Here is a 22,021-nt window from a genome sequence, read left to right as displayed (position 1 = left end):
AACAAATTATTGTTGGGGAAGTTGACAGCTTAAATAAATATAAGTACTAATCAAACAATTGGAGGGAATGGATAAGTGAAAAGGGAAGTTCTTTTTTTTTTTTTTTGCGTCATTCACGGGAATCGAACTCGGGTTTTTTCATGAGCTCCGTGTGGACGAGTTTGTTGTACCAACTATGCTGTCCAAGAAGACGTGACGTTATTCGCTTTCAGGTCCTAGGATGAATTTTGGGACGAATGGTCATTTTAACCACAAGAGAAGTTTCTCTCTTCAAGTGCCCCACTTGTTGCATTAGTGGATGAGCTTCTCAAGAGCGTTTCGTTTCTATTCTATAATTCTGTTGCCACTTGTTGAGCTAATGTCGAAGAAAGCTGGGTGCCTCAGTTCATTCTCTTTACCCTCTCTTTAAATCTGACAGTCTGTTGTTAGTAACAGTGTGCTCTTACCAAGGTGTGCTCCTACCATTTGTGCTGTTACCAATTGAACCTATCTGTTTTATAAAAAATGTTGCTCGTTTACCTGACAGTTAAAAAAAAAAGCAAAAAGAAAAAAAAAGAAACAAACTGTTATATCCCAATAGCAGAAGAGAGGGAAGCTCTGCCTCACTCTCCTACCGTAATGTAAAAAATGTGAAGGAAGGTTCGCATTTCGTCTGTCATAGTAGTAGTAATAGTGGTAATACTAGTAGTAGTAGTAATAAAGACATGTGATGCAAGAAAGTAAGTGTATGAGCTTATGTAGCATCACCCCCCCCCCCCAAAAAAAAACAATTTCGCACATTAATTCCCTCTAAATGTTTGTTCGGTTCCTTCTTGAATTTATTTAAGCTATCAATTTCGACAACAACAGATAGAAGTTTGTTCCAGCAATTAACCACCTGTGGGCTAAAGGCAAATTTCCGTATATCTATTATACAACTGTCTTTCCTCAGTTTGACTTTATGCCCCCTCAGGTTCGTAATCGAAGCGAGCGGAAAAATTCCACCAGAATTCAGTGTGCTCAATCCATTCAAGGCCTTATACACCTCAATCAGATCGTCTCGTAGGTGCCTAGTCTTCAGCCCTGCAAATTTTCAGAACGTAAGAAACCTTTCTTGGTAAGAGAACCCCTTCGTTCCCTCACCAGTCTTGTTTCCCTTCCTTGTACACGATCAAGCAATTCTGCATCCTTTCTAAAATGAGGCCTCTGTACCGGGCAGCCTGTTTGCCTTGCTCAGAAAACTTCATATCTGATTGCACAATTACTCCAGATCCTTTTCATTTTCGACCACTTAGGGTGGTCGAAAATGAAAAGTTGGCAAGTTTTTCTGGGGTTATTTCTATTCATATGCAGTACTTTGTATTTATCAATGTAAACTTCAGTTGCCACTTCTAAGCCCATCTCCCCAAATTTTGTAGAACCTGTTGCAGTAGCACACTGCCATTAATAACCCTGCCACCCTTTGTATCATCTGCAAACTTCGAAATTAAACTTGATATATCTTGATATAAACCTTCAATGTAATAATAAGTTTAATGCCTTTCTTTTACTGCATAAAATGTTAATGATTTTTAGTGATAGGGAACGAGTCAGTGACATTTTCTAATAGGAGTTGGCATCAATAGTCATTATCCTCAAGTGAGTTGGCAGTGGTTTGCAGTTAGCAAAACATGGAGCCGTATGATGTAATAATAAACCAGCCAGTTGTTATAGACAATGTAAGTTTTTATACTTGTAATATATTTTTATCATGTAATAGAAATAGAATAATGTAATTCTGTATGTATATATTCCATTATTATTATTATTTATTTTAATGTAAGAAATACGGCACGTTAATGCATTTTGATATTCCATGGATTTATTTACCGTTAGCAGTGAACAGAACAGTTGTCATTGATTCTGGTATTTAACTCTTCCGTTAAAAAAATTCCAGGAATTAAAAGTGCTGATTTTAATGGCCAAAGTAGTGGGTAGCAAAGAACAAAAAAAAAAAAAAAAAAATATATATATATATATATTTATATATACATATATATCATGTAATTGGCATAGTTATGGAATGTATGCAAGAACCTAACGAGCAATGCGTGCATTTGGCAGTAGTTCTTTTTTATACCCTTAGATCCCCTTTTGTGAATTGTCGATACATTTGCACCTCTCCAGTCCGTGGGTATCTAATAAAAATAATAATTTTCTTTGTTGAGTAAATTGTGTACATCCGTGATTCTGTAAATAGTTATCCAGAGGAATCTAACGATGCATTCTCTAACCTAGTGACTAAATACAGAATATGTATGTCTCCAGTCCGTTGGTTAAAGTTTTCGTTACACCTGAAGTGTTATATCTGATCTAGTTATTATTTTAGGCATCAATTTCGATTTTTCGAGTTCAACTTTCATGTGTTTAATCGCGTAGTTATTTTATCTGTTCAAATCCGCCCAACCATGAAACATTTTTAATTGGAGAGAATGCTTCTACAGGGATGGGATACACATAGAAAGATTGCATTTTCTGATACACATAGAAAGAATATTTGCTGATGCTGTCGAGGCAATGTTAGATGGTTCAGAAAACTGCAAGTTTTGGGGGGGGGGGGTTTCACAAACTAAAAGATTATCAGTAGCTGTGGGCAGAGGGGAAAGTGATTCTTGCACTGCTTCTATTAGATTGAGCGGCAGCGTGGAAAGCAAGGTGCTTGGGATTACAGTGACTGTGGGAGTCATCATGGAACTCGTATATACATGGGCTGTGAGGGTAACTAAGAGTAACAACAGATGTATGTATACTTGCATGTACACCAATGCTACGAGTATAGTAAATAAATTTGATGAAGTTGAAGTGCTGATCAGGACACCAAAGGCCTCTAAAAGAGGCCTCTGAGGTCAGGAAAATTCATGTCTAGGAAATAACTCATACACCGACCATTAAATAAAATTTTACTGTAACTAAAGTTTTTTTTTTTTTTTTTTTACAAATGATATAAAATCACAAACAAACTATTTACAATAAACTAATTTGTATGTTACGGAATGCTAAAAACTGTAATAAAAGATCATTTACTATAAAAAATACTAAAATATAAAAGTTAAAAGCGCTAAAAACTGTTAGGAACCTGAAGCTTTCGAGAGCGTCAGCTCCCTTCTTCAACAGTAATATGACTTCCTGCAACATCTCTTTATATACATCCATTTCCGCTTCTGGTTCTGCCCATGTGTCGATGGAACCACGTGGAGAAATACCACGTGTGGAGGTGCCGTGAGCCTGCTATATAAAGAGATGTTGCAGGAAGTCATATTACTGTTGAAGAAGGGAGCTGACGCTCTCGAAAGCTTCAGGTTTTTATTACAGTTTTTAGCATTCCGTAATATACAACCATTAGTTTATTGTAAATAATTTGTTTGCGATTTTATATCATTTGTAAAAAAAACTTTAGTTACAGTAAAATTTTAATTAATGGTTGGCGTATGAGTTTATTTCCTAGACACAAAGGCAGATATCATATAAGACAATGGTCAGGCCACACCTAGAATACTGTTTACAGGTCTGGAGGCCTCATTTCAAGAAGGATATAGAGCTGCTGGAACGAGTACAGAGAAGATTAGTGAATGGAACAAAGGGGTATCTTATGAAGAAAGGCTTAAGTTTTGCAAATTACAGTGTCTGGAGACTAGGCACCAGCGAGGTGATCTGATAGAGGTGTATAAAGCCTTGAATGGTTTGAGCATGCTCAATGCTGATGGGATTCTTCTTCTTGCTCAGAATAATCACCTGAGAGGGCATAAATTCAAATTGAGGAACGACAGATGTAGGATAGACGTGCGGAAATTTGCCTTTAGCCAGCGGGTGGTTGGTTGGTGGAACAGACTTCCATCCCTTGTTGTGGAAGTTGATAGCCTAAATAAGTTTAAGGCTCAGTATGGTATTTCGAATGGAAATAAACGGAAAGGAAGTGGTTTTTTTTTTTTGTTTTTTTTGGCTGATGCTGCATAAGCTTGCTTTCTTGCATCGAATGCCTATGCTAATGCTAATATTGTTGGGATATCAGAGACATCGTGTTCAGTGTTGAATCCAGGGGGGTGATGTGGGTGAGTTTCACCCCTGGTGGAATATATTTCCCCTGGTGAAAAATAGTAATTTTTATTTTATAAAACACGAATTCAATAAATTTATGTTGAATAAACAACACGAAAATTCACATCGACTAAGTGTGGTACTTGTTAGGTGGTAGATAGACGCCAAAAATAAATAACTAAAATTCAAGACACGAAATTTTCAACATAATTAAATGGGCAATATTTCTGGCTGCACAAATTGTAACTAAACACCACTATTTCAAGTGTCTGCTTTTTTATTTTATGGTTTTCAGGTTCCTTTTATTTTCACACAAACCATCTCTTGATAGTGTTTCACACACACAGTCTACTTGTGACTAATTCTTTGTTTGTATATTGCAAACAAGATTGCAGGCCACGAATTGCAGGCCTGAATTGGTTCCTGAAAGATGCTGTTGTAATTGTAATTATAAAGTGTCCCGTGGCTTTCAGGGGAGTCTGTAACCACTAATCGTCACCAGTTTCGCTTTTTGGTTTTCACATTCCTTTTTTTTTTTTTTAAATTTTTTTCACAGCAAGAGTCAACTTGTGGCTAATGGGCTTGGCACACCAAGGGTCCTGAGCTAGATATCATAATTTTCCCTTCTTTGGTGATTCCCTTCTTCTTCTGACTCTCTCTTGGCGGTGAGGGGGGGGGGGGGAGAATTCAGAATTTTTTTTTTTTTTTTTTTGGCTGGTGCACCATAAGCCTCTGGCTTCCTTGCACCATATGGCTAATAATAATAATAATTCTTAACCGAATGAGTTATGGGAAATATTAATAAATGATTGACATACATACATGCAAAGAAAAAACAAAGAATAACAACATTATTATAATACAGTACTTGCATGTTTGATTATAATTTGTATGATTTATTTTTTTTGCAAATTTTTGTTTTATCATATTCTCGTATTATAACATTCATGTATATATATATATAAATATGCATAATCTGTATATTTATATTTATGCATAATATATATATACAGATTTGTCTGTAACATATACATATGTTGTAAATATTAAATAATATTAAAAAAATAAACATGTACCCCCCCCCCCCCCAAAATTTACATCTCCCCCGGTGCAAATGCTCTGGATTCAACACTGATCATGTTACACAGATATAAGCAGTGCAGAATTGGAATTTGGGGAGTATGATGTGTACAGAAAGGACGGACAGGACAGGATAGGAAGGAAGGAGGGGTTATACTGTTAGTTAAGAAACACAATATCTGAAGAAGTGCAGTTGACATTGATGGTTAGTGCAATGTTGAGTCAGTTTGCTGTCTCATAAGCACTGGGAAAGCAAATATGAGAGTAGGAGTGTGTTGTAAGCCTAATGACTCAGCGCACAAAGGACAATTGTACATAGAAATAGTGGGCCAGTAAATCAGAATGTCTTATAATGGGGGACTTTAACTTCTCAGATATTGACTGGAAGTTGTGAGGTTGTCACTTGCATACTAGCAAGACTTATGGATTTACTGGATGATTGTTTTCTACAGCAGCATGTTTGGGAGGCAACCCAATGTGGGATTTACTTAAAGATATAACTACTATGAGGTGTAAAGAGAAGGGTTTTTGCTTTCATAAAGGTGCTTAGTGGGACCAACTGATGATGTTACAAACAAGAAATTCTAAATGGAAAGCATTCAAGGATTTAATCTTTGAAGCTACTAGGCTTTTCATACCAACTAAGAAATATTCCTCAAGGTTTAGGCCTAAATGGATATCAGATGAACTAATGAGGCTTGTGGTAGAGAAGAAAAATGCATGGAATGCATATAAATTATCAAGCAACACAGAAGCCTACGGTAGATATCAGCTATTGTTTGTAATCAAGTCACAAAGGAGGTTAGGCAAGCGAAGGCACATTACGAGAAATCTTTGGCAAAGGATGCAAAGAAAAACAACAAAACAACAAAGATTTCTTTACTTATATAAACCCTAGAAGAAAGGAGAAGAATCAGATTGGTCTGCTTGTTATCGATGGTTCGATTGTTGAAGATCCTAACAAACTGAATGAGTATTTTGCATCTACATTTACACATGTGGAATTATGTAGGGAAGTGGGGGACAGAAGCTTATTAAACTCTAATAGGGAGCTTAATGATTTTGAAATAACTGATAGCAAAGTGGAGGACAAATTGTTTAAGTTAAATATAAGAAAGGCCCCTGTGGTGTATGGGATCTTGTGTTTTATATATATTTTGTATGATGTTGATGAAGGTATATTGGACTTAATGGGGAAGTTGATAGCTGAAATAAATTCAAGGAAGTACTGGACAAACCTTTAGTGCGAATGGTTGTGTGAAATGGAATTTTTTTTTTTTTTTTGACTGATTCTGTAGTAGTAGTAGTGTCATGTGATGCAAGAAAGCAAGTGTATTGGCTTATGCAGCATCAGCCAAAAAAAAAAAAAATCACACCATTCTCTCCAAATGCTTGTCCAGTTCCTCCTTAAATTTATTTAACCTATCAACTTCCACAACGACAGATGGAAGTTTGTTCCAGCAATTAACCACCCGCTGGCTAAAGGCAAATTTCCGCACATCTATTCTGCCTCTGTCTTTTCTTAATTTGAATTTATGCCCCCTCTTAGGTTCTTAATCTGAACAAGTGGAAGGAATCCATCAGAATTCAGCGTGCTCAACCCATTCAAGGCCTTGTACACCTCAATCAGATCACCGTGCAGGTGCCTAGTCTCCAGCCATTGCAGTTTGCAGAACTTAAGCCTCTCTTGGTAAGAGGATCCCTTCATTCCGCTTACCAATCTTGTTGCCCTTCTCTGTACACGCTCAAGCAAATCTACATTCTTTCTAAAATGAGGCTTCCAGACCTGTATGCAGTACTCAAGGTGTGGCCTCACCATTGCCTTATACAGAGGCACAATCACCTCCTTTTCTCTGCTAGCAAAATTCCTATATATCATTGACAAAACCCCATGACTTGCCCTGGCAGCCTGTCTGCATTGCTCAGAAAATTTCATATCTGACTGCACAATTACTCCCAGGTGTTTTTCATTTTCTACCACCTTAAGTGTAGTACCACACAGTTGGTACGTTTCTCGGGAGTTACTTCTACCCATATGCAGTACTTTGCATTAGTCAAGGTTAAACTTCAGTTGCCACTTCTTAGTCCATCTGTCCAAATTATCTAGATCCTGTTGCAGTAGCACACTGCCATTACTGTCATTAACAACTCTGCCAACCTTTGTATCATCTGCAAACTTCGACACTAAGCCTGATATACCTTCATCAATATCATTGATAAATATACAAAACAACAGAGGACCCAACACCAAACCCTGTGGGACTCCACTAATAACATTAGTCCACGAAGAGCAGCACCCATTGATTACCACCCTCTGTCTTCTCCCACTCAACCATCCTTTTATCCATTGTAGCAACTTACCCTTAATATCATTCTGCTCCAATTTGTACAGTAGTCTTCCATGCACAACAGTGTCAAAAGCTTTCCTCAAATCCAAGTATATGATATCAAAATTATTTTTTGCATCCAGTTCCTTTGTAACTACATCATAATAACCAATCAAATTTGTCAGACAAGACTTTCCCTTAACAAATCCATGCTGTGTCTGAATTATTGCTACCGCCTTGTCTAGATGATCCTGCAATGCATCTTTAACCAGTGAATCCATTATTTTACCCGGAACAGAAGTTAAACTAACTGATCTGTAATTACTCGTGTCACCCTTCGATCCCCCCACCCCCCTTGGTGAATTGGGGATACATTTGCACATCTCCAGCCCGTTGGGACCTCCCCCGAGTCCAAGGATGCTCTCATAATTATGGCTAAGGGTTTGCTTAGTTGCTTTGCTGCCTCCTTTAATATAACTGGATAGATCCCATCCACCCCAGGTGCCTTTCTTATGTTTAACTTCAACAATTTCTCCTCCACTTTGCTCTCAGTTATTACAAAATCATTAAGCACCCTGCTACAATTTGATAACCTTCTGCCATTTTCACACCTTAATAACTTCTCATGTGTGAATGTAGATGCAAAATACTCATTCAGTTTGTTTGCTATCTGAGCAGGATCATCAACAGTCGAACCATTGATATCAAGTGGACCAATCAGATTCATCCCCTTCCTTTTACAGTTTATATAAGTAAAGAAATCCTTGCTGTTTTTCTTAGCATCTTTTGCCAAACATTTCTCATAATCTGCCTTCACCTGCCTAACCTCCTTTGTGACCTGATTACAGACTAGCTTATATCTGCCATAGGCTTCTGAGTTGCTTGATAATTTATATGCATCCCATGCATTTTTCTTCTGTCACGAGTCTCATTTAGGCCTAAACCTGGAACAATATGTCTTAATAGGTATGAAACTTTTAGTAGCATCCACGATTAATTCCTTGAATGCTTCCCACTTAGAATTTACTGTTGGTAACATCATCAGTTGATCCCACTGTACAGAATTTAAAAACTGTCTGAGACCACTGTACTCACCTTTACGGAAGCAAAAACCCTTTCCTTTACCCCTGATGGTAATTATATCTTTAAGTAAATCCCACTTCAGCACACTGTGATCACTGCCACCTAGTGGTTCCTTTATCTGCAAATTCTTAATACACGAATGATCACTGCTGATAACCAGATCAAGAGTGTTACTTTCTCTGGTTGCCTCTCGAACATGCTGCTGCAGAAAACAATCATCCAATAACTCCACAAAAGTCTGACTAGTGTGTGAGTGACCAACCCACAAGTTCCAGTCAATATCTGGGAAGTTAAAATCCCCCATTATAAGACATTCTGATTTACTGGCCCACTCTATTTCTCTGTACAATTGTTTATTGTACTCATTTGAGTCATTAGGCATATAACACACTCCTACTCTTATTTTTGCTTTTGCAGTGCTTATGAGGTTGCTTTCTTGCCTCATATGCCTCTACTAAGCTAACATTGTCCCCATACTATTAGTAGAGGCATATGATGCAAAAAAGTAAGCTTATACAGCATCAGCCAAAAAAAAACTTCCCATTTCATCCATCCATTTGCTCCAAATTTTTGTCCAGTTCTTCCTTTAATTTATTGGAGCTATCAACTTCCACAATGACTGATGGAAATTTGTTCCAGCAATCAACCATCCACTGGCTAATGGCAAATTTCCACACATCTGTCCTATAACACTCTTTCCTCAATTTTAATTTATTCACCTTCATCTGATCGAGAGTTAGATCGAGATCTGATCGTAATCTGATCGAGAGTTAGAATCCTATCATTGAGCTTGCTCAAATTATTGAAGGCCTTATACACCTCAATCAGGTTACCACGCAGGTGTCTAGTCTCTAGACCATAGGTTCCCAAACTTTTTTGGGCCACCGCCCACTTTGCAAGACATAAATTTTGTAACACGCCCATTATAATAGTTTTCTGCGTTCAAGCTGTTTGATATTTTAAACGTAAATAGCAACTAATGATACATTACTGCTTATAAAAAGTAGTGGCCAATATGTGCTTCGTCTTGAACACAGTTATTGCTATTCAGATTTTGATGAAACATAGCCCATATGTAAAGATTGTAAAGTGTATGCTTGAATAACATTATGCAGTTTCATACAATGGTTTAAATATGAAAATTCAGTATACATATTAGAAGATTGTATTACATTAGTAAGAATCTTATTATAATAATTAAATCACCATCAAATGTATTAGAGAATTGTTTATTTCGAACTTACAAAGTAAAAATACAAAGAAAAAATAACAAATTAAGATGAGCCTGATGTATTTTTAAAAGTTTGTTAATATCGGGTTCAACTTTCGTTAAAAACAGTCGTAAATCGCCATGCTCAGTTATATGCAATCGGTTCCTTTTCTTAGACAGTAAATTTCACTACAGCACTAAACCCACGCTCAACCAAATAAGAAGATGGAAATGCAATTAAAAATTTCTGCACTATTTCCCATAATCCAAGGTACAGTGTCGGTATTGATTTCTGAAGCCAGAACTCTTGGTATCCACTTTTGAATTTTATTTTTAGTTCTTCATTTGTTGTGAGTTCTATGAGTTCCTCTTCTAAATTTGATGATCCTGCTGTGTTTACATGTGAGAAAGGATCTAGAACCCAATTTGGTATATTCATGTTTAGAATATCCTTGAATCGCTCATTAAAATCAGCATGGAGAACTTCCAGGCGTTGGCAGTATATAAGTAAATCTTCCTTTTTGAGAGACACTGCTGATAAATTTGAAAAGTGGCTATATTCCCCTTGGCCTAGATTCCGCTTGAACAGAAGAAGTTTCCCCCACAAAAGCGGCAATAACGTTTTTTGTTTTAATTAAATTCCATTCATCACCTTGTAATTGTAGATTGACTTCATTAAATATTTTATAGAGGTCTGTCAAATAAGCGATGCCATTTTTGGATGTAATCAGGTTGGCCCGCAATCCGTCGTCTCTGTTTTCTAGGAACTCTAGTACCGAATCAAACAAATTGAAAAATCGATTCAGACAAATACCTTTTGAAAGCCAACAAACTTCTGTGTGAATCAGCAAACGATTGAAATCTTCATCGTTTTCACTACAAAGTTGGCTAAACAATCTGTCACTCAATGAATTGCTTCTAATCTTGTTGACTGCTCTAATAACCTAATGGAGCAACGTATGCAGGCATTCACTTAAATTCTTCGCAACCAAATGTTGACGATGAAGAACACAATGTATAGCGAGTACATTTGGTACTGCTTGTTTCAAATGCGCTATGAAACCCTTGTGGTGCCCTGTCATTGCTGGAGCACCATCAGTAGCAGCAGACAAAATATTACGAATAGAAATGTCTTTCTCTTGAAAAAACTTATTCATGGTATTAAATATAGATTCTCCCTTTTTCCCAAGACGACTATCTGCACGTATTGAAAATTAGGACAGTAAAAGAGCTGATAATTGGTGCCATTGGTGGGTAGCATTCCAACTAACAAATTTTCTGTTTATACTCCAGGATGACCACATGGTCAGAGATCCCGAAATAGAGAGAGAGAATACAAATATCTTCTAAGAATACTTTTTGAGCAGCCATTAGTCGCAATCTGTTAGCTTTGTACTGTTAGAAAATATTGCAGTTTTATGAAGAATACACATTTCAAGAAACAATCCGTTATTCATATTGGATGATTTTTTTTCTTTCCTTTGATGCACCAGTTTTCGAAGTTTATAACGCAGCTGCAAATAGAAATATTTTCTCGAAATTTCGTTAGAAGATCAAACCCAGGAAACTGCTGTTCCGATATTGTTTACTAAAAACAATTACAATAAAGCAAACTTTTTTTTTTTTTTATCAAATGCACATTGCAGTGTTATCAGTTTTACACCAGTTTTTCTCGTTTCTAAAAGATGAATTTCCCTGATTTTCTGTTCGTAGGAGCAATACACGTTGAAGAAAGGAAATACGATCTGTTCGCCTTTCAAAAATAGTTGTTGCTACTGTTTCGCTTTATTGCTTCTTATGTCAACTCACAGTAGCTCGCGTTTCAAAGGCCCTAGGCAAATTACGGTGGGTTTAAAAAAATAACAGAAAAAAGCCTAAAAAAATACACATGATGTCTCATTTTTGTCATTAGCGTGAAATTCAATAGACGGTTTTGAAAATTGAAGTGGGAAAATCGAAGAAAACAGTTCTGGCTTCACCTATAGCGAATTTCAGCTGTGTCCATAGAGTAAAAATTATAGAATTTATTAGTTGACCTTTGAACTGGGTCCACTGGACCCAGTTCAAAGGTTAACTAATAAATTCTATAATTTTTACTCTATGGACCGACCCCTAGACCACCTGAATGCCCCCCCCATTGCTTCTGAACCCACTATTCCCCCCCCCAGAAGGCTTCAGTGCCCACTGGGGGGCACCTATGCTCTAGACGCTTGAATTTTCAGAACTTAAGCCTTTCTTGGTAAGAGTAACCCTTTGTTACATTTACCAATCTTGGTGCCCTTCTGTGTACTTGTTCCACCAGATCTACATCCTTCCTAAAATGAGGCATCCAGACCTGTATGCAGCACTCAAATTGTGTCCTGAACACTGCCTTATACAAGGAGATAATCACTTCCTTATCCCTTATAGCAAAATTCCTGTATATCATTGATAATACCCCGTGAGCTGCTTTTGCAGCCTGTCTGCACTACTCAGAAAAAAATTCATATCTGACTGTACAACTACACCCAGGTCTTTTTCATTCTCCACTACCCTGAATGTAGTATCACACAGTTGGAAGTTACTCTGATGTTGCTGCTACCCATATGTAGTATTTTGCATTTGTCAATGTTAATAAACATTTGTCAATAAACTTCAGTTGCCTCCTCTCAGCCCATCTGCTAAACTTTTCTAGATCAACAGGATCTAGAAATATCATTAATAGCCCTACCAACCTTTGTATTGTCTGCAAACTTAGATAATATACCTTCATCAATATCAGTGGTAAATATAGAGAACAGGAATGAGCTCAGCATAGAACCCTGCAGGACTCCACTAATAACATTGGGCTATGAAGAGCAGTGTCCATTGATTAAAACTCTGTCTTCTCCCACTCAGCCATCCCTTTATCCACATCAGCAACTTGCCCTTAATGCCAATTTGTGTAGCAGTCCTCCCTGTACAACAGTATCAAAATTTTTACTGTAATCAAAGTATATGATATCAAAATTCTTTTTGGTGATGGTATTGTAGTATCCAATCAAATTGGTCAATCTTTTAATCGAACTTTAATAAACCCATGCTGTGTCTGAATTATTACTGCAGTCTTGTCTAGATGATTTTGCAATTCTTCTTTACCCAGTGACTTTTTCCTTTGAATAGAAGTTAAACTAACATGTCTGTAACACTCCTGTTACCCTTAGATTTCCCCTTTGTGAATTGTCGATACATTTGCACCTCTCCAGTCCATGGGTATATAATAAAAATAATATTCTTTATTGAGTAAATTCTGTAAATAGATATCCAGAGGAATCTAATGATGCATTCTCTAACCTAGTGACTAAATACAGAAGTTTGTCTCCAGTCCGTTGGTATATTTGGGGGTGGAACGTCTAAAACTTCTTAAGGCTTCTTAACTCCATTCAAAATAGGGCATTGACGTTAATTAATGAACTATGCCTTACAAAGGCTCTCCACACGCTATCTCACAAATGGAGTGTTTGTTGCCTCTGATGAAATTTCAAATATAATTATCTCTCCCTCTTTCCAAAAACCAGTCACCAATAATTTACTGTTACAATTTCAAAGTCTCAGAATCAACTTTTCTTTTTTCCTCATTTACTATTTTACTTCTGAAACAATTTTCTGAAACAACTTTCCTTCACATGTATTTCCTGAAGATTATAGAAATTTCAGTCTAATTGTCAACAACTATCGGCTTTTGTCTTCTCGCCCTCCAACCCAAGCACGATACCAAATACTGTAGGTTCTAATACTTTCTGTATTTTGGGTTTTCATAAAAAAAAAGTAGGTGTAAGTGGATGTTTATTGTGAAAAGGAAAAGTGAGGCTGTTTATTGGTCCATATTGGTTTTAGACATATCCTCAGGACCTTTTGAATGGGTGCAATGCCTGGTGAATTTAACTTACCGCCCGGCTAAAATTTAAGTGATTTTCGCGGTACTGTATGGTACTGCTTACTGATCTTGGTCAGTATTAATTATTATTATTATTATTATAATATTATTATAATTAGCCATATGGTGCAAGGAAGCCTGAGGCTTTTGCTGCACCAGACCAAAAAAAAATTTGAGTTACCCCTGAGAGAGAGAGAGAGTCAGAAATAGAAGGGAATCACCAAGAAAGAGAAGAATGATGATTTCCAGCTCAGGACCCTGGGTGTGCCAATCCCATACTCACCAGATGTGAGCCCCTGGGGGTAAATTCGAACATACTGTGCGATCGAGGTCAATGCGACAGGAGCATATATTGCTAAATTATGCAATTAATTTTTGCTCTGGATCGCTTAATTCACATTTATAAATAATAGCGAATTTTATAATATTGTGAAGTATTACACTTCCCAACCCGGTACTTCATAATGCCACCCAGCTGACAAAATTTTCTGGGGAGAACACTGCCTTAGCTGAATAATTTTGAAAACAGTGATGATGCTTATAGTATTTGACATTGTGACTATGATTCCTCTACAACTAGAGGACAATGGAAAAAGTTTTTTTTTTTTTTTTTGTGAATTTCCCCTTAAACATAATAATGATCTGTAAACTGTGTGAATAATCATAACTGAATCATTATATCCTTACTGATGAATAAAATTCGATTGAAATATGCCATGTGTCATTCAGTGGCTAAATTTTTTGTAAATCATCATTGTTTTGAACAGTCTGTTATGGGAATAGTATTTTATATATGTAGTGTAATGGCTCCAGTGAAATCGAGAGCTAATAATAAAATAAATATTTTTATTAGTTTAAGTTTGTAGGTTGTTTTTGTTGATCATTAGAAATGAATTTAATAATTTAAAAATGCAGTATTAAGGTCTTGGCTGGCTCCCATGAAGAATTGTAAGCTCAGGTACTGTATTCTCCCAAATCTTCTCTCTCCCACTTCCCATCAGGCCTGAATGACCTTAGTATGTTCCTAAGTTTCCTGGTTGACTTTACAAATACTGTTGTGTATTTTTACTCCAATAAAAGTAAGGCAGTATAGTTTTTATTTTGTGAATAGTGAAAATTTTTCATCGAAGCACAATGATTGATGTTCTCTCTGATAATTCATTTTAAATTGTCATTACATTTGTTGTGGCTTTGTGTATTGTCTTTTCAACCTATTCAGTCTTGAATAGGTTGAACTGTCATCTACATTTTAACCACTAGCACTACGTTTTAATCATTCTAAATATTTATGGATGTAAATAAGTTAATTTGTTAGTGTTTAATATTCACTGAAATATCTGGCATAAAATCTAAAATATGCCTTTTTAAAATCTGTATCCCAGTTTGCAGTGGTGCATTGTTTTAAAGAGTTTAATTTATTATATTATGTACGTGACCATTTATATTATGTATACATTTGTATGTGATATTTACTTATTTAGGATTAGGAGTGACATGATGCGAGAAAGCAAGCTTATAAAGTATCAGCAAAAAAAAGAAAAAACGTACACACTTCTGCATCCATACCCTCCAAGAATGTCTAGTTCTTTATTTCTTCCTTGAATTTATTCAAACCACTCACTTTCAGAACAGTAGATGGAAGTTTTGTTCCAATGATCAATCATCTGCTTGCTGGTTGAAGGCAAACTTATGATAATTTATGATTATTATAAATTTTTTTTTTTTAAGCTTCTCTTTTGTTTATAGCTTAACTAACCTATTTTACATTTTTTTTTTTTATCTGTTATTCTCTAATATCACAATCTGGTGTAATGTTGTTTACTCGATGACATTAATTAAATACCTACTTTGGTGCTTTCATAACAGTTTCATTTTGTAACTACTTGAAAAGGTAGAATATGAAGTATTTCATGTTCTTATTAATATTATATATTTTTCTTAATATTTTGTATAAGTTATACGTAAAATTACTTAATATTTTATTAAATTATAAAATACCTTCTTATCACGTACATGCATATTCACTCCTCAGTCACTTGCTTTGCGCCGTTGGAATATGATATTATTACTGTATTTGATTTTAATAAACTAGAGTTCTCATTGTCTTATCATTTTGTTATTCTTCTGTTCTCACGCATACACATATATACACACACACACACACACACACACACACACACACACACACACACACTGGATTCCCACAAACTTTTTTGTATGTGGGGGGGGGGGATGGCGGTTTAATTTTTAAATGAAAAATTTGTGCAGAATTGCTGCCTGTACACATAATTGAATTATTATGATTATAATAATTGTAATTCAATTATTACAATTACTTAAACACATGTCCATTTTTAATGGACAAAAATGAACATCCAAATTTTTAATTTGGATGTCCATTATAGTGCATTATATGGCTCTTGGCTTTTCATTTGGCCCCTTCTTCTTCCAGTTAAGCAATACTCTGTTGGTAAAATCATTACATAATTTAAAATCCTTTGTATTTGAACTTCTAAGCTCCTACATGGAAGTGATTACTCATTTGTGCAACTGAAATCTCTCCCCTAGCTCGGTCTGGACATGGTGGAGGAGAGGTAAGAAAACAGTCTTTGGCTAGACTGAGGGAATGTGTTCCATTGATGTATTCTTTACGATCCTGGTATTTATATAGTTTCATCAATGTTTTCCACTGTAGAAGATGCTATGTTTTATACTTGAATGACTCCTTTGTGAGCATTTTTCCTATCCTTTTTAAGGGAGGTAGAGATATCATTCACTTGGTCTAAGGCTGTTGCAAGATTACGAGTGGCACTTCGAAGATTTTTGTCTAACATCATTGGGAAAGAGCACCTTCTTAGTATAGTAAGAACAACTGATTATGGCACTATCGAGTTTTGCACATTGCATAAGAGCTGTTTGTCACAAAGTGGGGAATACTTCCTTAATTGCATTGTCTACCCCATTATGTTTTGGATAGGAAAAAAAAAGCCTTACAAATTGAACAGTGCCAACTTACTTTCCAAATCGGTGCCTCCGTAGTCAGATGGGAAGGAGCAGCAGTGCGTAGCACACACTTCTTGATTAGACCAGGGTTCAAACCCGTCACCACCAAATACAGACAATGCGGAAAGGTCAGGGAATGACCGGAGCAATATGGCCTTAGTTGCTAATGCTCCTAAAAACGAAAATAACAAAATACCTTTCCAAATCTTGTTCCCTAACAAGGTTTGGAAAGTGTCCGATTTGGTGAATGCGCACCACAGTGTGCATACAGTGCCAACTGGTATTCTTTCCTTATATTTGCAGACTATACAAGTATCCACTAACGTCTCTCTCTCTCTCACATAGCAAAAGGCAGATTGGTAGTTAAAGGGAGGGCTTGGGAAATCAACAACTGATAACATGCACCGTCTGTTTACCAAGAATGCAAGGAGAAAGTGTGGTAGCAGCAAACCAGTTTGTCCAGTAAATTTCCTGTAGTTTGCCATGGTTCCTGTGTTGGCTTTCCTTACCTTTGCCACTTTTTCTTCCAGTTTGATAGAAGAAAAACTGGTTACTTTTTTCAGGCAACCTTTACCAGAGGGCTGATTAATTCAGTCATAGTGAGAAGGCCCAAAAATGTCTCTGCTCTTTTCAATCCAGATTGACTCATTCCCATAGTTTTCAATCCTAGGTCAAAAAGGTCGTTGGAAAAGTCAGCAGTGAAAGCATTAAATTATAACTGTATCTATTGGTTGTCCAATTTCATTAAGTATTTTAATTTGATTGTAAACTTCAGAATTTAGAGACGAGTTATATATTATATGTGACCATATTGGAGAGGCAAATTTCATTAGAGGTTGAGAATAAAGTTGTAATAAGTTTTGAGAAAGTATTAGAAAAATCCAAATCTTCTATAAAATTTAACTACATTATTAAAGTGTAATGTGAAGGAGAAAATAAAATACAGTCTGATTTATTTTAAGTATTTGCTATTCATAGTTTTGCCAACTGTGAGAGTTCGCTACTCCATAATCCTTCAGATTGGGGAGGGATATATGTTATTTAAAATAGTTGAAGGTACCTGAGATCATTTTTAGGTACAAAAGTGAATAGTTATTTGGAATGAGAAAAGAAATCGCAACAAATTACAAATTTAAAAAAGCTGAAAAATACCCCAAGCATCACAAAATTCAGAAAAATAACATGATATTTTTATTAATTAACTGCTTGACACACCTCTGTAATAATTTTTTCCCTACAAAATTTTTGTCTGCATACTCTTTGATCATCTCTTCATATGACAACAATTTTGTAATATCATTTTCTATAGAGAGAACAGAAAGAAAATTCGCTCTTTCCTCTAGCATGGTCGATTGAAATTTGTTTTTCATTATTGTTAGTTTAGAAAAGTTTCTCTTGGTTTCGCAGCACGTTATTGGCAATGTCATAAATTTTTAGGACTGTTGTCAAAATTGGAAAATCCTGTATCAAGTTTCTTTTATATATGAGCTTTAAGATTTCAGGGCATTTCAAGTTTTCTTGTGCAGTGACTAATCTTAAATATTCTGAATTTATGGCACTTGTTAAACAGTTTGACGTCAATGTGCTCGCTGTAGTGGTGGAATAGGAGTTTTTTTATGTTATCTTCATCTGTCAGTATTTCGTGTCAAATCAGCAAGAAATTTAAATATATATATTTTTTGGATTGTTTGATCATTCTAACTGGATTATCGAACAATCCAAGAGCCTATTCATTACTTCTATTTGAAATTGATCTCTTCCTCTTAATGAATTACTGCTTTTGGTATGATCTGAAAATTTTTTTGTTACAATTCGCTTCTCAATGTCAGAATAATTTCTATTGATTTCATCGCTCATCTTTATCTCTTTTGTTTCATATTCCATTAATTTTTTATCTGAATTTTCTCTCAGTGCCCTAATAATAAGTTTAAACATGACCGAAGAAGGTACCCTTTATATACATCCAAATCAGATGTCTAATTTCTCACGTCTGATGATTACAGTTGTAGGATAGATGTGTGGAAGTTTGCCTTTAGCCAGTGAGTAGTTGATTGGTGGAACAGACTTCCATCTTTTGTTGTGGTAGTTGATAGCCTAAATAAATTTAAGTTGTTAAGCTGGTTTTTTTTTTTGTTTGATGCTGCATAAGCTTGCTTTCTTGCATCATATGCCTCTACTAATGCTAATTAGAAGAAATTTCCATAGTCTAGCTTCTGGCTTTGTACATTTCAAACCATGTTGTTTCTTCTCCACTATTCCACATACTTCTGGTGCTGAGCGCCATAGGACATGTTTATATCGTGGTACGACCACTGGCCCTGACCATTGTGTCACGATGCTGGGTGAGTCAGTAGAGTGGGCAGCAGGAGTATTCCTGTAAGCCATTCCAAATCTGGAATGGCTAGCAATAACTTAACTATATATGGAAGTGACTGCGAACCACATAAATATATCCCACTAAACCCAAATAAATATATCCCCAACTCAACTTCCCCTTAACCGGATCCTAAAAAAGTGCCTATGGCCACTTCAGCACCACCCTGACACAAGGGGAAGTCGGAGTGGAAAGAGACAGCGGTTTTAACCAATTGTGGTTAAAATATACTTTTGCAAAATTTAAGAAACATATGACCATGTGAATGTATTGTTAGGGCCCCCCTCCTATACAATTGAACCTATGCAAGTGAGGGACCCCGAAGCTTAAGCTTCATTAGCTTCATGGAAAATCTCCCTCTGAAGACATGTAATTGGCTTAAAATTTATTTGTAATGGTGACTGCATAAATATGAAATCACTTATGTTTCATTAAAAGTTTCAGCCTTTAATATTATAAATCCTAATATCTTTTTCATAAAGTATTAAAAGTAATCAATCCTAAAAGGTGTGAAAACTGTGGAGTAGTGATAAGCAAAATATGGTCTGTGGCCTGCTTTGTTATATGGTGTGGCCTAGGATCTAATTTCAGGAAGAAAAAAAACAGTATTCAAGTTGATGAATAATTAGTATATTTCTATAAAAATATTATTAAATAATAGTATGTTGTTATTACTGATAATACAATTGTTTGTTTGTTATTCGGTTTTTAGGAGCATTAGCAACTAAGGCCATATTGCTCCGGGAATATGCAGTGGTCATTCCCTGACCTTTCCGCATCCTCCGTATTTGGTGGTGAAGGGATCAAACCCCGGTCTAATCAAGAAGTGTGTGTTATGCACTGCTGCTCCTTCCCACCTGGCTACGGAGGCACCAATAATACAATTGATACTTTTAATACAACCCCAGGGGCTCACATCTGGTAAGTATGGGCTTGGCACACCCAGTATCCTGAGCTGGATATCATCGTTAGCATTAGCATTAGTAGAGGCATTTGATGCAAGAAAGCAAGCTTATGCAGCATCAGCCAAAAAAAAAAAAAACCCACTTCCACTTCACCCCTCTGTTCGTTCAAAATACGTGTCCAGCTGAGCCTTAAACTTATTTAGACTATCAACCTCCACCACAAGGGATGGAAGTCTGTTCCACCAACCAACCACCCGCTGGCTAAAGGCAAATTTCCGCACGTCTATCCTACATCTGTCTTTCCTCAATTTGAATTTATGCCCTCTCAGGTGATTTTTCTGAGCTAGAGGAAGAATCCCATCAGCATTGAGCATGCTTAAACCATTCAAGGCTTTATACACCTCTATCAGATCACCTCTCTGGTGCCTAGTCTCCAGACACTGTAATTTGCAAAACTTAAGCCTTTCTTCATAAGAGCACCCCTTTGTTCCATTCACTAATCTTGTTGCCCTTCTCTGTACTTGTTCCAGCAGCTCTACATCCTTCTTGAAATGAGGCCTCCAGACCTGTATACAGGACTCTAGGTGTGGCCTGACCATTGCCTTATACAATGGAATAATCACCTCCTTATCCCTGTTGGAAAAATTCCTGTATATCATTGACAATACTCCATGAGCTACTCTTGCAGCCCGTCTGCACTGCTCAGAGAACTTCATATCTGCCTGCACAACCACCCCCAGTCCATTTCATTCTCTACCACTGTCAGTGTAGTACCACAGAGTTGATACGTTGCTCTTGGGTTGCTGTTTCCCATGTGTAGTACTTTACATTTGTCAATGTTAAACTTCATTTGCCACCTCTCAGCCCATCTGCTCAACCTTTCCAGATCCTGTTGCAGCAGCATAGTGTCAGTAGTGACCTTGACAACCCTGCCAACCTTTGTATCGTCTGCAAACTTGGACATTAAGCCCGATATACCATCATCAATATCATTTATAAATACAGAAAACAATAATGGACCCAACACTGAGCCCTGAGGGACTCCACTAATAACATCAGTCCACGATGAGCAGTGTCCATTGATTACCACACTCTGTCTTCTCCCCCTCAACCACCCCTTTATCCATAGCAGCAATTTGCCTCCAATGCCACACTGCTCCAATTTGTGCAGCAGTCTTCCATGTGCAACAGTATCAAAAGCCTTTCTAAGATCCAAGTATATAATATCAAAGTTATTCCCTGGATCCAGTTCTTTTGTGACTGCATCATAGTATCCAATCAAGTTGGTAAGGCAAGACTTCCCCTTAACAAAACCGTGCTGTGTCTGAGCTATAACTGAAGTCTTGTCTAAATGATCCTGCAGTGCTTCTTTAACCAGTGCCTCCATTAATTTTCCTGGAACAGAAGTTAAGCTCACAGGTCTATAATTACTTGTGTCAGCCTTTGATCCTCCTTTGTGAATTGGGGTCACATTTGCACATCCCCAGTCCATGGGTACCTCTCCTGAGTCCAAGGAAGCCCTCATAATCATGGCCAAGGGTTTGCTTACTTCCCTTGCTGCCTCCTTTAATATAACTGGATAGATCCCATCCACCCCAGGTGCCCTTCTTGTGTTTATCTTCAACAATTTCTCCTCCACTTTACTCTCAGTTATTACAAGATTCTCTAGCTTACTGCCAGAGTTGAATACACCTCTGGCATTCCCCTCGCTGAATAACTCCTCGTGTGAATGTCGATGCAAAATATTCATTTAGTTTGTTAGCTACCTGAGCAGGATCATCAACAGTTGACCCATCGATATCAAGTGGACCAATCTGATTCATCCCCTTCCTTCTAGAGTTTACATAAGTAAAGAACTCTTTGCTGTTTTTCTTTGCATCCCTTGCCAAGGATTTCTTGTAATCTGCCTTCGCCTGCCTAACCTCCTTTGTAACTTGGTTGCATATCAACTTGTATCTATAATAGGCTTCTGTGTCATGTGTTAATTTGTAAGTATCCCATGCATTTTTCTTCTCTGCCATATGCCTCATTAGTTCATCTGACATCCATTTTGGCCTAAACCTTGAACAATATTTCTTAGTTGGTATGTAA

General features: G+C 36.7%; 1 protein-coding gene across 1 annotated transcript in view; it reads left to right on the top strand.

The window, feature by feature from the left end:
* Nucleotides 1-1,592: 1,592 nt before the first annotated feature.
* The window catches only part of Arp1 (Actin-related protein 1), a 341,295-nt gene continuing 320,866 nt past the window's right edge, over nucleotides 1,593-22,021 (top strand). Inside the window, exon 1 of the mRNA XM_090385032.1 lies at nucleotides 1,593-1,697. Coding sequence (XP_090241158.1) covers nucleotides 1,650-1,697 — 48 coding nt within the window. The 5' untranslated portion in view covers nucleotides 1,593-1,649. The remainder of the gene's footprint in view (nucleotides 1,698-22,021) is intronic.

The sequence above is a fragment of the Mastigoproctus giganteus genome, chromosome 11, assembly GCF_048544385.1.
Source record: "Mastigoproctus giganteus isolate SK-2022 chromosome 11, ASM4854438v1, whole genome shotgun sequence".
NCBI classification, from domain to species: domain Eukaryota; kingdom Metazoa; phylum Arthropoda; class Arachnida; order Uropygi; family Thelyphonidae; genus Mastigoproctus; species Mastigoproctus giganteus.
Note: the sequence above shows the minus strand (reverse complement) of the source record. Positions and strands in the feature narration are given on the sequence as shown.